The sequence below is a fragment of the Prorops nasuta genome, unplaced genomic scaffold, assembly GCF_024137725.1.
Source record: "Prorops nasuta isolate Cenicafe-Biocafe unplaced genomic scaffold, Cenicafe_Pnas_1.2 PNAS00006, whole genome shotgun sequence".
NCBI lineage: Eukaryota > Metazoa > Arthropoda > Insecta > Hymenoptera > Bethylidae > Prorops > Prorops nasuta.
In genome coordinates, this window is record NW_027116803.1 from 4,094,809 (window position 1) to 4,112,444 (window position 17,636).

The following is a 17,636-nucleotide window of genomic DNA, read 5'->3' on the forward strand; positions in this document are numbered from 1 at the left end:
CGGTGATCCGTTCGACCGATATACTATATCAACGTGCCGGCATGTACCGGTAGTTTCCCTTAATGACATTCGCAGCCAGTCATTGTACGAATTAAATGCGAAATTTAGAGGGTTTTACCAGCGCACGAACTCGCTTAACGCTCGACGCTCTGGCTCCCGGCTAATCGCGTTAATCGACCGATTTTAAATCCAGTAATCTTCCATGTTCTACAAAATAAAACGAATTCCTCGTATCCCCCCCCCTCCAATCCGGAAACGTTCAGTCAGTCGGATGCGTAAAAATTTCGCCATATTATTGGAAAGTGCACACCCTGTAACGAAAATTTGACTCGTTCCTTCCGACAAAACATAATACCAAAATTGTACATATTACAATTGAGATTTTTATTAGGTTACACCGTTGTTGTTACGTGCGTTCGATATAGAAGAGCGTGGCGTGAATAATGTTTTTTTGGAGGGAGAGGGGGGGGGGGGGGAATCGATCGTTCGTCAAAGTGTGAAATATTAGGTTTGGGGGTTGGAAAAATTTGAAAAGGAACTGTATGGACTTTGATAAGTCGGCGATAATGGTTGTTGAGATGAAAAGCTATTAGGCTCGCTTGTCAGTTTGTGGGAGTATACTTATTTGACTGGAGAACATCGGCACCGTTGAAACTACTTGATCGCTTATACGTCGCCAGACTAACTTGGCCAGATCTTGCGCACTTCCCGACGACCTACATACGAAGACAATGACGGTAATCCAAACTTTCCATTAGTTCCTCGCCAATTATCTCCCTCTTGCGTTTAAAATGCGTCATATCTACCGGGACGAGCATGAATAATTAAGGGTGCTGATTTGCTGAATCGTGAACCTGACACTAATGACGTTTCCATACTAAGGAAACAGTTTGGATAACATTAACGACTGCAGCTATCTCGTAGCATCGTTCGATATGCATTTATGTATTAAGCTCGCTTTTTTTATCGCTTTTCGCTGGAAAATCCTAAAAACCGCTTTCGATCCTAGAAAATTCTTCGACAAAGAATAAAGATCGATCGAATTGACGACCTTTTGACTATGAACACAATGGGGTGAACAAACCTCTAAATTGCAAAATGGGTGAGTAAGGGCAAACACTTTTACATTCTCACACAGAGAGAAAACAAGCGAAACTTTAATCACCACGGGACGTTTGAGATTTCGCGTTCAGCGGGGTGAAAATCGGCAAACGACTACGATAAAAGTTAACGGGACTCGTTCGTTAATCGAATAAACGTATCAATTGAATTTTACGAATGAAATTAGGCTAACTCGATGAACCGAATTAATTAATTCGATCGTCCAATAATTCCGTCCTGTCCAGCAGTTCTGCGGGCTGACGTATTGGATAATTCGCGAATCAGTGTTAAAGTATCGTTGGGTCAATTAGACGCTGGAAAGTATATAGCTGGTGTGGATGGGTGTAGGCAATAAATAAAGATATAAATATATAATCAGGAGGAAAGTATAGGTAAAGGAAAAAGTATTCGAGAAATACGTTGGAATAATTCCGTGATTTATGCGAGATGTATTACACGATTTTGGGGTGAATTTAGGAAAAGGGGTTGAGAGGGTGGGTGGGGTGTAGGTGCCGATTACAGGAGGATCTTTCTTTATCGGGGTATCTCGGCCGGAGATGCCTTACGTTATATCCTTATCAATCACTGTCCCAGAATGGGCCACCCCTGCTTATCCTTAGTTATGCGCTGCTTCCACCCCCTGCAAACACCCCCACGCACGTAAATTCGACAGCTTTAAGGCACCGACGGCGCGAAGGGGACTCGAAGGACGCTAAATTTATACGCTTCGTGCCGTGGAAAGTGTCCTACGCTCAAAATATATAGTCTATAAAAACTCTACATTCTTATTTATCTTTTCAATATTACCAAAACCGATTTCACGCGATTGTCGTGTTTCCTCCAATGATACGAATCTTTGCAGTGATATTATTACTATAGATTTGGCCCTATTGATACGCGAGAGCAATTTGGCAAATGAATGTAAAGAAAGCAACACAAGGCATTAGTATCGATCAAGATATTCCAACGTTGGGGTTGAAGGAAAAACTGCAATTACCATTATTCAGAGACATATTTCGAGCAATCGAGTATAATCGGATTTGTCAGATTTTCTGCAGTAATAATAATCGCGCTTAGCCAGCCACTGTTACAAACCGAGGCTGTACCGATATACGACAGTCCTTTAGTAGCCTAATATCATACCGGAATCGAATCAATGCCCGCTTAACTGGAACGGAAATACGGCAATATCGACGTATTCACGAGGAGTAAAACTGGAAATAATGACGACCCTCGAGTACCCGAAGAAATTTTTTTCACCGTCCTACCATTCGCGCCAAACATTTCACTCTTCAACATTCTAATTGATCATAGACCAAATATTTGCACCTCATAATTTTTCCACAAGAATAAAATTTAAGCCGGGAAATTAATAATTCATGATATATTTCGCAGTCTTCGATTATTGCAACGATCGTTTGTTGTTTATTACTGCAAAATATGAGAGAGATATGAGCGTTTACATTCGTAAATTAGGTGCTTTTGCAGCTGGTACCATGCGTGGATTTGCGAGATAATTCGTGGGATAATTTTTTAATTAAAACAAAGTTGAAAAAACTGGGCAAATTCGTGTTTCGATTTTTCGTGATCGAGGGGAGAGGGTGGCTCTTGATATATCGAGTAAAATTTATTATTATTTATACAAGAATTATATTTTAGTTTTCCAATTGGATCGATTCGCGAAGAAACGAGGCCGGGGGCTTGTGTATCCTGAACACAAATAACATTTTCCTCGACTGTCTGAATTCTGACCTGTGTTATAACGGAAGGACAGTATCGGCTTAAATCGCGTATATAACGGGACACCCATACCTACGTCAACGTAATATCCAATAAAGCCGAAGGTGTAAACAACGGCAACGGGATTATTGTTCAGCGCCGCAGTGACAAGGGATGTAAAATTAAAACTGGCCAAATAAAATTACCCTTAAAAATGAAAAACAACTTTAGTGAATTTATATTTTTCCCAACGTCACCGCGCGGCGTCTAATCAAGCTGGTCCCAGCTAGGGACAAAAATATTCATTCGTTTCTTGTTGACCCTGCGCGCGCCCATCGTCCTTGCCAAGGACAAATCGATATTTCGGAAAATAAGGAAACGGCCCCCGAAACATATAAAATTTTATAACTGCCATAAATTTTATCTCCCTCAGAGTTTGCATTATGAAGCTGCTGCTGGAATCGGGAATATCAAAGGGTAATCTGGTTGAAGCCACCACTGCGTCAGGGTAGGAGAACTCCCCTTTTTCCTCCGCGAAAGAAAAATAGGAATAGACTACGAGCTACTCCTCCGCGACTATCTCAAAAACCAATCGGACGAGCTGACTTTATTAATTCCTCTTAAAGTAAAAGAATGGCACTAGGATAAAGAGAAGAGGGTTCGTATTAAATTTTACGAAGACAATGGATCTTTTGAAACGGTAACATTGAAAGTTTCAATGAGTTTCGATGTTTGAGGGATGAGGTGGTTCCAGAGAGTTTCACCTAAGGATTGAGAAAGTAGATGGTTTTTAAGGGAATATATGGAGCACTAGGTGAGGGTGAAGGGGTCAGTTGATCAAAGAGAATCCAAGGTCAGGGTATAGAACGAGTGAATGGTTTTCGAGGAAAGAAGACGATGTATCCAATGGTGGGACAGGGTGATCAGAGAGATTCCAAGGTCAGAACGGAACAAATGGATAGTATTTAAGTAAAGAGAAGGAGCACCAGGTGAGGAAGAGGGGGAATTAATCAGAGAGAATGCAAGATCGGTATGAAACGAGTGGATGGTTATTTTTAATGGAAAATGTTGGAGAACCAAGCAAGGCAGGGAGGGAATTGATCGGAAATGATCCAAGGTCAGGATAAAACGATTGAATGGTTTTTAAGGGGAAATGGTAACTATCTCAGCAGGGGCAGGGGGCTGAGGTAGTCAAAGGGAATCCAAGGTCAGGATGAAACGATTGGAAGAATGGTTTTAAGAGGAAGAGGAGAGTGTCGAGGGTGAGAATCAGGTGTTGAGAAGGTCTCGAGAAGGAAGAAGCGGAAAGATGGAAGAAGGTCAGTTGGTTCAGGGTCACCAGACGTATTTTATCCTTATCACTCTCTTCCGTTCCAGTTAAGAAAGCCCCACTGAGAGACGTCTGTAGGTAAGTCGATGAAACTGATGGCATGCGAGTAATTTGACGAGGTCAAGCGAGAGCAGGGGGGTGAAGTGGAGGAAAAGAGAAGAGTTCCACCTTTGCGGGTCTACTCACTCCTGCCATTCTGGAACTTTATTTCCCCCAGGATCGCTCTGGCAGAGTTTATCGCTCGGGGTAACACTATGTCGAGTCCAACCGCGCCTCTCTCCCTCGTTCTTTTTATTCGTCGCTTTATTCGCATCTTCCCTCCACCAGCCACAAACCACCCACTCAACTTGCCACTTCTCTCATTCTTTCCCCTTCATTCCGTTCCATGAAACAGCCCAGCTGTCTCGCGTCTTATCCACGCAGGCCAATCGGTTTTTCACAATGTAAGGTGTTATCTACTTAGGCCAAAAGAATTTGTCGTTTTTGCAAATGGGATTTCTCACCCTTCGTGTTTCTCTTTCTCCGTTCAAAACTCTCCCCTCTCTCAGTACTATATGGTATATTTTTATATCACCAGCCTCCTTCAACCTAACACCCTCTCTCTTTCGTTCACCGTCTTTTTCCCTGCTTTGCAAAAAGTTACCAAGTTTTGGCAATGATCGGTGATGCTTGCTGGCTGAGGTCGCTGGAAAATTTATAGGCTCCAGATATATATATATATATATATACCGCAAGCGTAACGAGATCTCAAAAAGACAGAGTTATGTATACACGCGTTAAAGGGCTTATATTACAACGAGAGACTCGGCGGTTAGCAAGGGGAAGATGTGACAAAGAACGAGTCCCTCTGAAAGCAGTGTCATATCTCAATTTAATTCCGACAGCAAATTTGACCCAGCCAAAGAGAAAACTTGATAACTATTTAAGCTAGATCACACTTTAAACATCTGTTTTGATAAATTGGACAATCAACAAGTTTCCTTACAAGAATTGACACGGGCAAATATTGGCAGGATTTCTGAGTGGAATGCGCGCGATGCTGGATGAAATAGCGAAAGTTCGAGATTAGGGAGAGGCGATGATCCCGATAAAAAGTAGAGCGTCTATTTATGTATCGGTTGGTGGAGAATAATTTATAAGAACGAAGTGTACGCCAGCTGGAGAGTATTACAGGAGAGAAGCGTCGTGAATGCAGGATGCGAGATTTAAAGTTTCAGGCGTTACTTTTGGAAGGAACCGCCGCGGGTGGATGAGCAAACTCCTATCGGACTTTGCAACATCTTTCTCACCTTTCACCCGTATCCCTCGACTTTCCAATCCTCCGTCGCAATGCCTCCCTTAACCCTGGTGCACCATCCAAATATATATATATATATATATCTACGAGCTTCAACTACTCAGTTTATCTCAAATAATGGAAAATCAATGTCTCGATAAAAAATTCTATTACTTAAAAATTACCAAAAAATTTAATAATAAATTCTTTAATACTGAAAGCAACTTGTTATTCTTCTTTAATATAGTGTTAAAACATTAAAAGACGAGCGAGTATATATAATTTGTTTTAAAGGATAAAAAATTTGATTTGACGAGAGAGAGAGAGAAAGAGAGAAGCAAGGTTGGGAGCTAGGGTGGAAAAGTATTCTGGCTCGTTTGGTCTTATCCGTAAGTGTCGGTGGATAAAGTTCTGGTAAATCGGGTATAGTAGCCTTTACCGAATATAACCGTGTGAAATGGCCGTTTTAAATCCAGGCTGCAGTAGCGGACGGGCGGTCTCAGGAGTGACAGTGGAGGAAGTTGGCCGTCGAGTTAATTACGGTCAGAGCGAGTAAGTCGTAAGACGTGATTTGTGGTACAACAGTCGTTTTCCTAGCCGAAATGACGTCGTGAAGGAATTTGCCGGAAACCCCTTCATGAACATTTCGCGCAAATGGTGCACTACATCATTCAACTTCCCACCCCCAACTGTTAGTAATATAATATAAACTTGTTGCGATATTAAATTGCTGTAATAGCTACGATAAACATTCAAACATTGAATAATTCTAGTGTACACGTCGCGTCGACGGTACAGATATGAAACTGAGCTGACTCGTGCAATATTAGCTCGTTGGGTGAATATTTGTCCATTTCCGTTGAATTTTCAGCTGACCGTTTGACGGTCCTTGATGAATAGACGGATTTTTCTGATTTCCTTGGCAGAGATATAGTTCGAGATCCGAATTTGCTAGGTAATTTGCAAAATAGAAGAACTGCCAATATGCGCTATATATATACATTTTACAGGAGGGACGATCAAGAGTCGGAGCAAAGGTTTCAGGTGATTTGAATTTCTGAAGGACGAAGCGTTTGTTGGATTGCAAGGGGAACGCACGGTCAGTCACGAACTGGGACAAACGGGGTTGCTACCCCCGACTGGACGTGGTGGGGGGTGCATGGCTTTCACAGAGGAGCGCGTGTGACGTCCTGCAAAATCCGGCCGATTCTCTGCAAACGCAGCACATTGGGACTATGCTCGGTCTACCCGATTGCGATTTATGCGGCACGTGCGTCCTGAAAGCTATCTGTAATTGGCTGACCACACCTGCTCATGTGCACGCGGTCTCCTTTGACGATTACAGGTGCGTTAACCCACTCTTAAGCACCTTCCTCCCCCCTCTCGTCCATTGTTCACTTTCGCAAAGCAGAATTTCACCAATCCGGAAACTCTCGCTCCCATCGGTGCAAGAAACGTCCTGCACGATTCACCGGACAATCCGATAATTCAATTCTGCCAATATAACCACGTCCATTTCTCTCGCTGCGAAAGTCCTAGGATTTTCCAAGCTTCTTGATCCTCCTCTTTTGCTGGAATTCGCGATATCGCAGGGGTTGTAAAAATGAATGTAGTTGTTCCGTTCAATTATGATAGTGTAGATTTATACGAGAGATGCTGCTGTTTACAGGCAAAGAGTGTACGACCACCCCAGTGATATCGTGCCATATATATAGTACAATTTACAATCGTAATTGAGTTTCGTGGCAAGTTCGAGAGCTGATAACGTAGCTGGCGTCGATATATCTCACTTCGCTGACACGCTTTGCTCGCTTTTACGAGGTCAAGCGTGTGTATGTGTGCATGTGTGTATACGTATGTGCATCTAACCCTAACGCGACTATCCTTCCTCTCGCCCGCACTGTCATTCTCAATAAATACACCTAACCAAGTCCTACTGTCAGCACGTATTTATCCAAAAATAAAATAACTTTTATGCTTTATTTATTGATTTTGAAAATATATACTTTACTATAGGTATATTTGTGTATTCTTGGTCCATTTGTTCGTTCATTCGGACCAATCTTTGAAGACAGGGTCGTAACCTGCAATCACATATCGCGATAAAGCCCAGCCATTTGCCCAAGGATCATTCCATCTTGAGAAAATGGCAGGAGTATGGAGTATAGAGAGGGTACCAGATCGTTTGTCCAAATAAGACGGATCAATTTTTTATATATCGTTCTGACATTTCGAATTATTTACGATCTGCCTCCACTCTCTCCCTCTTCGTTTATATATATACATATAGTATATGTAAGTCTCTCTGAAATCAAATCACGGAAATAAGATCGCTTAATTCTTATAGGCGAACACCTCGATATTTATCGTGCTTGATAGTGTGGTTAGCTTGATTTGATAGCAATATTTGTACGTATCCAGGAAAAAACGTATCTCTCACCGCCGCAGTAACACCCAATTTTCCTGGAGGACGGAAAATCATTCGGAATGACGTCAATACTCGACCATTCCGTAAATATTTAGCTAATATAACACGGTTCGCCCATTGCGATATTATTTGCCTTGTTCCAAGCGGGTTGCATAGGGGAAGAAAACACACTGGTATTATGCAACGCGTAAGCTTTATTTAAATTATTGCAGATTAACCATACCGCCTGTTACGTATGGCGCGCGCGAGCTTTATTCAAATTACCGCGGATTCGTAGTACGAAGTTAGCTGGCACTCATTTTCGGATCTACTGAAACTTGGAGGGGAAATTGCAATAAATTTAAGGAAAGATTCGTGCCACTTGCGTAACGATAAGAGACGAGTTTCCAGGAAGCGAAATTAAGTGGGTTTAATGGATTAATATAATGAATTAAAGGGAGCTCGTGCGATTGGGATCGCGGTTACTGATGAATTTTAATGTAAGAGGATTGAGTGGATTAAACGGTGGTGCTTTTGTTTTGGAAGGGAAGGGAGTCGAGAGGGATGATAAAGGAGTTGGGGGCTTGGCACTGTTCGCGGAAAGAGAGAAGCGCAGTTGGATGAAGTTTTGTAGGCTTAAGAATGTCTACGAGGGGGTTGGGGGGTTGTTCGTGTTGAGGGTGAATGTCTACACGGGTCGCAACCAGCTGGATCGATCGAAAGATGCGATCTCTGGACGGAGCCGAGGCGATGAACCCTGTGATTCTCGTATAACATCGTGCCTCTTAATGCGTTATAAAATACTACTGCTGGACATGAAAAACCACCGTTTCCACCCCCATCAACCCCTCCCATTTCCTCGGCTGCTCTTTTGCGAGAATCACACCGAAATGCAGATAATTGCTTTCAGACCCTTGCAGCCTGAATAACGAAGTACCGTTTGATAAAAGCCCTGCTTTTACACAGCCCTTAAGAGACCGGAGGAGACCGTGCTAGAATTTTTCAGCTTTACGAGAATAGCTCAACGCAGGTTGATCGAAGAGAAAAATATGACGAGATGGAGCTTAATTGACTTAATTACTGGAATTTCATTGATTAATGGAATTCAATGGGATAGTAAACTGCTATGGGTATATACCAGCTGCTTATTTACCCCATGTTATTGGACAAGCAAGTTTTGTTATAGCTCTCTGGTCTTTCATCGAAAATTCAATTACGCCGAATACTCCTTCCCATGGATTACAGTGACGAGCTTTCTCACGGATTACACGAAACGTAAGAACGAACGACGTGTATGTGAATTTTCAATATACGCTATTTACGATCCGAAAGTGCTGATGCTAGCACCATTCCCTCTACCCTGATATATATATATATATATATTATTCAAGATATTCCAATTTTCCCTGTTATTTATATCGAATTTCAAGATCGTTCCTGCCGTTTTAATCTTTTAGTCCAGCGTCTGGGACAAAAATGAATTGAATCTTTGAAGATTCCAAGCGGTAAAAGGGTAAAAAAAGAGTATCGAAGCGCTTTCGATCGATTTGCGCAAAACGTAATTTGTTCTTCTTGATTCCGTCCATTGGTCGTCGGAAGTTGATTCAAGGGGGACCAATTGGATCCTTCGTCAGGAGTGGGTTTTCGCGTGCTCCTGAGAATTCTGAGGGTACAAAGGGTAGTGTTGATTCCCGAGTTAGGGAATTATAAGTGGCTACTATTTGCTTTCCTTGGTGACCCCATTAAAGTGGGGTCGATCACGCCTTCCACGTACCAAGTGTCGTACCCCACGTGGTCGGAACTATCCTCGGGCAAAATCGTTCCAGAATTGATAGAGAGACCAGGAGAGAAAGGTAGGGGCGAGAGAGTGGGAGAAAATCCGAATGAAATCGAGTCGAAGCCAGGCACCACCATCCCTGCCGCGCTTATTGTTCGAAAATCCTCCGCCATCCCGTTTTTATGTAGCGTTTTATTAGATCCGCATATTTCCAAGGCCATTTCAACTTTTATGGCGTCGAATGTTGAATGGAAAAAGAAACGTCGAGAACACCCAGTATCAATCCAATGATTCTATAGATTTGGTTAATCAATTTTCTTTATGCCCCATGCACGTCGGGTACCGCATCCCGATAGCTTTCATCTCCATTGTTTTACGAACAATTTATCCGTCTGTTTCGACAAATTTTCGACCTATGAAAGACTCGAATCCTCGCGTTCAACAAAACGCACGCGAAAATAATACTTTACAATGGACGATTAGTTAAAGTTCCGAGGGGCTTGCCGAGAGACGCTGCAGGGAGCGTTAAAAATGGCAAGAGTCGCCAGCTTAATCGAAAGGGATGCAAATTGAGAAGAGACAGAGGATACACTTGACCTCGAGAGGTCTCGGCCGGGATGCTGGTGCGCTTGTTTTTCCTTTGGAGAAGGAGGAAAAAGGGGTGTTGGGATACTCGTCACGTCTGGGCTAAGCAAAAACCACGACTGAAAGCTTGTATCTCGTTAGGTGGCCTTTTATTTTCGATTCGTGTCGCGATCGTTAAAAGACGAGTCGCATGGGTACTCGGTAGTCAGCGACGGATGGTCAAATCCATTAGCTTCAGCTGTAAACGAGCCTTGGCTTAATTCGATCCCAGCTATAAAGACGGGCAGATCTCGCTTATGGCATTTCTCGACTCTCCTGAAAGCCGCGAGATAATCACGTTTTGGCTCTCCTGTTACTATATCACCCACCATCGACGTACCTTCTAATTGCAATGAATGCTTCAAGATCGGATCCAAACCGATCTATACCAGTAATAATCTTTGGATGTGCCGATAGCACAAACACGTCTAACTAAATTTCCCAAAGCTGCTGTTGCTTATGTCGAGTAGCACCAAGCGCGAGATCCAATAATAATAACAGGGGTATATACTTCACATGGATCATTGAAATCAAAGGATAAAGCAGCTTCCATATGGTCCTGTCATTGTTCGATTAGAAATACAATCTTTGTACATATGCCTCGACGGTCTTGAAAAGGTTTAACTGTTACACGAGATTATGTAACTGATGAATATGCCTGGTTGGTATTTTCCCTTGTCATTTCCTAATTTCATTAGGTTGGCGCAAACTGATCTCATCCCACAGAGCTTATGCGACCTGGACGAGCATGTTACCAGCTCGTATAAAGACTAACAGGCCTCCTGTTTAGTCTATTCTGCTCCAGCGTAATCACGTTTATCTCGTGGCTGCACGCATGGATACAGATTCTAATTTAGGATCTGCTCCCCCAAATCCAGGATACCTCCGCTTATTTTCTCAGAAGGCCTCAAAGCAACCTTGAAACACGCGTCCAACGGAGCCTCGTCTCGGAGAAGGAATTGTTAATAGCCTGGTTGAAAGAATAAATTTATGGGGAAAATATCTCAGCTCCAATGAGGTCTTTAACAATTTTGCTTGGGTAAAAGTGTCGAATGACGTAATTTTGCGAAGGAAGCATCGGTAAATCTCCATTAGAGGAAGACATCACTCGAAAAACGCCAAGTCAATATTCCTTTCGCACAGTAGTTAATCGCGTGAGTGACGGGATTACATATACGTCCGCGTTTATTCATCAAGGATTTCCCGCTTCAGAGACCTGCCGTTCCCGAGGGTGGTTATTATTTTTTGGCGGAAGGAAAGCTCGGTCATTTGTTAGATCTATCCCATTCCCTTTACCCCCTAGTCGTCCAGATAATGCCGTCTCTTAAAGCTCTTTTATTCTTTTTACTCCTGGACTCTGCCAACCTCGCTCCATCCAGTCAGATTTTTACGAGTCCATTTTTTAGCCGGACTACTCCGAAAACCCTTTCCCAATCGCCACTCTTGATAACCGCTCTCTCAACGCGTTAAAATGTATATTGCAATAACACAATGTTAGCTGGGAAATTGCGGAGAATCCACGAAATATCGATGAATCGAAAACTTTCGTGATTTTCATCGAAAGAGGTCAATGACCCTATGAATAAAACGGTTTTTTCTTTACTCGGTGGTTACAACACTCTCTCTGAAAATATATTCTCAATAATCGTTCTTGGGAACCACTTTTATCATTTTTAAATGTATATGCATTGTAATAAGAACGTTGATACCAGTGAAATTGTAGAGAAAACATCTAATTTTGGAAAACCGTAAGCTCTTATGATTTTCGTTAAAAAGCGTCAATGACCATATGTAAAACAGAATTTTATCTTAGCTCGAGTATTTCCAAGTGTCTATTCCGAAAATCGTCTCCCGCAGATATTCCTCTTGAGAACCACCCTTATCTTGTTAAAATGTGTAACGCAATAAAAACGATGTAGCCAATAAAATTGTCAATAATCCATCCAATGTTGAGGAATCGAAAGCGCTCGTGGGTTTCTACGCAAGAGGTCAATGACCCTTGAAGCGATGCACACGAAGCAGCAGAGGGATCTTGATCGATCAGCGAGAGACTCATCGAGCTATCAGGAAACGCGCATTTTAAAAGGACGAACCGTAATTCGGAATAGAGAACGATCGATCGGTGACGGCATCGTGCACATCAATCCCAATTCCTACGACGTCGTCGTTTTGACGGATATCAATTGTTCTCCATCGATATGCGTCGGTACTGCAACAGCTTGCACCCCCGGAAACGCACGCACACGTGTGTCACACTCCACACTTCCGGCTCCCCAGCCAGCGAAACAATTAACGCAACCAGGACTTTCAAAGTGCTTAAATGGTCCATGAAACAATATGGCGCCCGAACTAATTACCGAAAGGAATGCCGAATCCTTTCCGCGTTACCGAATCCATGTCTCGCCAATGATATCGCGCTCTCAGTGTTCATTAAACTCCAGCTTTCATTAAATTTTATTCATTCCCGTCAAACGTATCTCTTCCACTCCCACACTCCTCGCATAAATATACAGTCAAGTAAGCCATTTGCTTCTATCCAGGTAGCAAAATCTACGCTATCCTCCTCGCTTTACCGTCAATTTAATTTTCGCTTTTTACGACGAATTTGAATTGCCAATTATTCGCTCGGATCGATATAAATATTTGTTTACCGTTGTCCTCCAGACGATTCCTTATTTCTTCTAGACCCCTAGTGGAATCTGTAAGAAAAAATGAAATTCTAATTGTTAAAGTCACTTTTCCACGAACGAAATGAGTTCTTATTGGTGATTAACGAGCGGCTCTCGTGAATTAACGCGATCGTTAATTTTTAGCGTAGTAGAGTAAGGTATTCATTGGATAAAGTAAATTTAAGTAGTGAAAGTCAAGATTTTTCGCGACGTTGAGCGATACAGCAATTGGATTTAAAGGAATTTCCCGTTTGGGGTGGTGGGGAAGATTTAGAGAGATAAATAATATTCCAGCTGCTGGTCTATTCGAGAGTATTTTACTTCTCTCCCCTCCCGCCAATTAAGCTTCCCGTGGCTTTGAAATAGGCCAGGCAGTCTACTCTCCCTCAGCCAAGAATTATAACAATGTTTCGTGTAAATCTACACGGGAAAACAATGGAATGCTGTACATATGAATAATCGCGAAACAAGTTTATTATACGCAGTCCACTAATTGTTTTTCATGAATGAAACCTAATTAGCGGTTGGTGTGGGAAGGACGTGGAACAAGAAGAAACCATTCGGGGATTACATGGCGAGGCCTATATTAGAGATCGTTAGAAATCCTTTTGATCTTTCATGATTACAGCGAATACGTGGTGATCCATTAATTGTTTTGTGTAAATTAAAAGCAATCTGCGACGTAAAACAACCTACAAGATCCTAATGAGCTGCAGTACTACTACACATCGGTGTAATTGGGGTTTCATTAATTAGCCGCGAATCGAGAACTCAATATTTTAGCGGGCCCGATATTGAAAGCCTTTGTCTTTTTCTCTATTAAGTTTCGTTGTCATTATCGTTGTTAATTATGCACGATGATTATACTTTTCAACGGTATATAGGAATGATCGTACAGGTCGTGTAAGCCATCTAAGCTGAACTTTAATTCAATCTACCTGTATACGAATCGATTAACGATCTGTTCACGTGACGCCATGGCTGTTCACGCTACACTGTTCAACCAACTATTATAATTATCCAATTGCAATCTGTTAATAATTGTCAACGATCGCAAAAAAAAAACGGTTGTAATTTTTCAAAGTAATTAAAAGAAACATAATTCAAAGATTAATGAGTATAGCGTAGACAATATAGAAATGTTGAATTTTGTTTGTACGAAAAGCCTGCTCAATCAAGATTTTAGGGCAATTTATTTTCTTTAGAGAAATTGCAATACACATGCAATCATAATCCAATCGGAGCTCGCGGATAGCAATAATGAGTCGGGTGCATTATGCTTATTAGATGCCGTCTGGGCATTATTATAGAGGGAAGAAACGATTTCTCCCCTTTACCAGAGATTATCGAAAACAAATTCGGAGCAGGAAACGTTATTCTCTGCCTTGGGGAACTTTGGAGAAAGGAAAGATTTATAGGGGCGTATATAATATGGCAGGGAGGAATAATTTTCAATGGAGTATATTCCACATGCAAACGTAGACGTGGCTTGCGTGTCACTCTCAGTGGTGTGTATCGATCGAAATCTTTGCCCGTGCGACTTTCAACAATAAATTTAAATATATTCTCGTAGATTTACGAACGATTATCTCAGCCAGCTTGTATATACTTTAAATCAGGCAGAAAGAGTTTAGTGGCCTTACCGTGAGATATTTTTAACGCGAAACCCTACAGATCTAGGCAGAAGTTACGTTTGGGATAAAAACATGAGAGTTACAGTTCGTAGATATTTACTGTAATGATGCGAGGGTGGAATTTTCGTGGAAATGTTGAAAGTTCTGAACCAAGTTGAGCTAGAGGGGAAAGGAGAGGGATGAGGTAGTAAGTAAGTATTTGAACATTTAAGGATAGCCATGAAGGAATAAGGTTAAGAAATAATTGTTCGAGGTGGAATGTGCGGGAGAGCTATGGGCTAATAAAAAGCAAATAAAGGATACGAGAGAGTCTGGGGGTTGGGTAATGAATCCTGGTGGGTATTGTTCATAGGTAAGGGGTCGATCTCGAGAATCTTTGATCCAGCAATCTCGGATGAGACTTGATGAAATTTGGAACGGGCAATCGATAGAGTTAACCGCTGCACTAAATCTAAATGCAAATATAAGGATTTCAATTAACTTGGCGATTCGTCGAGTACATGAATAGAGACGGATACAAAGTGAAGTGAATCGAAAGTGATCTCAGCGACAGACAACGTAGCCTAGCTGCGGTGGTATGGGGTTACGATCGGCCATAGATCCCGCTAAATTATTCTGACGAGTGAATTGCGATGCCATTGCGAAGGAAGGTGTCCTTTGGATTCTGTACACTATATAATTGGTTTTCCAATCCTTGCCATTACCTGTAACGTCAGGTCGGATATCTCTCCTTCCACCAATCAATCACTGTACCAATCATGATTTTTTGCAATCACTGTAATTATCCATGGTTTATTAATTCTCACTTCTGAAACGATTTCGAAATAAGCTGCTGCGCAGTATATATCTATGTATAAGTTTATGTATAAATAATAAAGAAGCACCACTATACGAGAACACTCTTCAGTTTTCAGCATTCCCTCGTTAGGAAAAGTTAAGTAGAATCACAGTAGAATTGGTCATTCGATTGTTCGTGTTTTCATCGATAAATCACGAAATTCCGCAATTTCATTCACATCTTACCCCTGTTTTCTTTCATCACCGACCATTTCAAAAGAAACTTTAACAAACTATAAGTTTATCTACATAAGTTAAACAATCAGAAAGCACTGCGACGAGTATATTCTTTGTTTTCCAGTGTCCTCTCGTTAGGAAAAGTTAAACAGAATCACAGTAGGATCGGTCACATTCGATTGTTCGTGGTTTCATCGATAAATCATGGATTTCGCTACTTATCCCTGTTTCCTCTCGTCAAGAACTGAGAAACTTGCCAAGCATCCCGGAGATGGGAGTTCCATAAGTTAAATAAACAAGAAGCTCGTTGAAGATTTCGACGTTTCTATTCTTTGCTTATCGATGCCATCGAGAAACTTAAATAGAATATCGCAGCAAGATTTGTCGTCCATTCGCCTGTAAGTTAAAGCCCCAAGAATATAGAGACCGATACTTTGATTCGTTTAGGGCTGCTCGAATAAATCACCGACAATCACGACTCGTTACAATTTCGTCGGTCACTTATCACCGTTTTCCCCTGTGATAGGTAAAACCTAACCGCACCTGGCATAATGTAGGTGTTCGCCGAGTTCCACGAACCGCTCTCGCACACACGCGCGCACACACACACGTGCACTCTCTGCACATATTGCTGGTAATAACACCGTACATATCTTCTCATTCACGCACTTTCAGCCCTAAAGTACCATTTTTTATCCCAGCACAATATTTATAACGCCACCATTCATTTTGAATTCGCGCACTTATATATACGCACGTGTTTAATATATACATGTAGAAACGCGTCTTGCCGCTTATTTATCCCTCATTACACATAATTCAGCCCCACTCCGTGGCACGCGACACAAATTCCAATGCGATTATTTCTATCTGTCGTTTTTTCTCTTCGGGCATAAAGAAAACCGCGGATATTTGCATATAATCACGCGGTAAGGCCGTATATCATCGCAAAACCACGCGACGCACAACTGGATTATTCATACAGATTACTCAACGTTCGTACGTTCATTAATGCGATTATTAATGCACGCTCCTTGCTTGCTCGCAGTTTTCGTCAAAAATAGTTTACGCTATCTACGAGTTTCACGTGTATCCCCGTAGAAATTTTCCATCCAACCCTTCGCCGATCAATCTGAAACTTCGTTACTGCTTGCAACTTGTTTACGGTGAACCATTAGAAGCAATGATTTACCGTTACCATCAAGAACAACGTAAGCCAGTAACGGATGGAAACGAAATTCTAAATTATGCCAATTTATCATCCCTATTTAATATCGCATATCGCGCTCCACTGTTATACGAATCGGAAGGTTTTGTTTGTTCGATCGAGCGAGGAAATCGCTTGATGAAAATTCAATTGTATTTTTCCATAACTATATCTACATACCTCGATCGTTATAGGGGGTTTGATTAATTAAATCAGGTTAGTAAAACGATGTCGGGGGACTGGTGCCTCGTGTGGTGGAAGGGTTGACAGAGTTGTTCTTGCAAACTGGATCGTGGGGATTGGAGGGGAGGGGGTGAATCTGGGAAATAGCGAGGCGTTGACGAGAACCACAGGCGTTCGTTGAGAACGACGTGTGTGCCGTCCAGCCATTAGGCTAATTACAGACGACAAGTATTGCTGGACGATGGGATGCGCGTGACTGACGTACTCCAAACTGCTGTGTCAACGAGACACTTATTGTTCGTACCGCGTCAGAGACCGCAGCTATCGTTTTCAGAGTCCCATCTCCAACCCCTTTCAACCGGTTCTACCAAACCAACCGAGCTGTCACCCCTCGAAACGCTGAAAAACAACTCACGAGAGCCCTAATTAGAGCCATGTAACAGCTCGGAACCTCGCGATTCAATAAACCAAATGGCAACTCCGATTACAGCGACGAGGAGATCGAGGGACAATTCTTGAAGAACGTGACCCTCGAATGAGATCCGACAGGAAGGAACTTTCGTGGGAAACAGGACTCGTTTTGTTCGCCGTTCTATAATTATAATCCGCTGAATTTTCCTTCTTGTTGAAATTCTGACCTGGGGTAAATTGCTCAGTGGTATACACGTATATCGAGACCGACATTTTTATCGAGT

The 17,636-nt window shown here is 42.0% G+C and overlaps 1 protein-coding gene across 3 annotated transcripts in view; it reads left to right on the forward strand.

The window, feature by feature from the left end:
• The window catches only part of dpr12 (defective proboscis extension response 12), a 175,993-nt gene that overhangs the window by 5,319 nt on the left and 153,038 nt on the right, over nt 1-17,636 (forward strand). Inside the window, exon 1 of one of the 3 annotated variants that reach the window (XM_066728314.1) lies at nt 6,538-6,771. The exons of the other annotated variants lie outside the window; for them this stretch is intronic. Coding sequence (XP_066584411.1) covers nt 6,662-6,771 — 110 coding nt within the window. The 5' untranslated portion in view covers nt 6,538-6,661. Of the gene's footprint in view, nt 1-6,537; nt 6,772-17,636 lie in introns of those variants that run through there. 3 annotated transcript variants of the gene reach the window in all.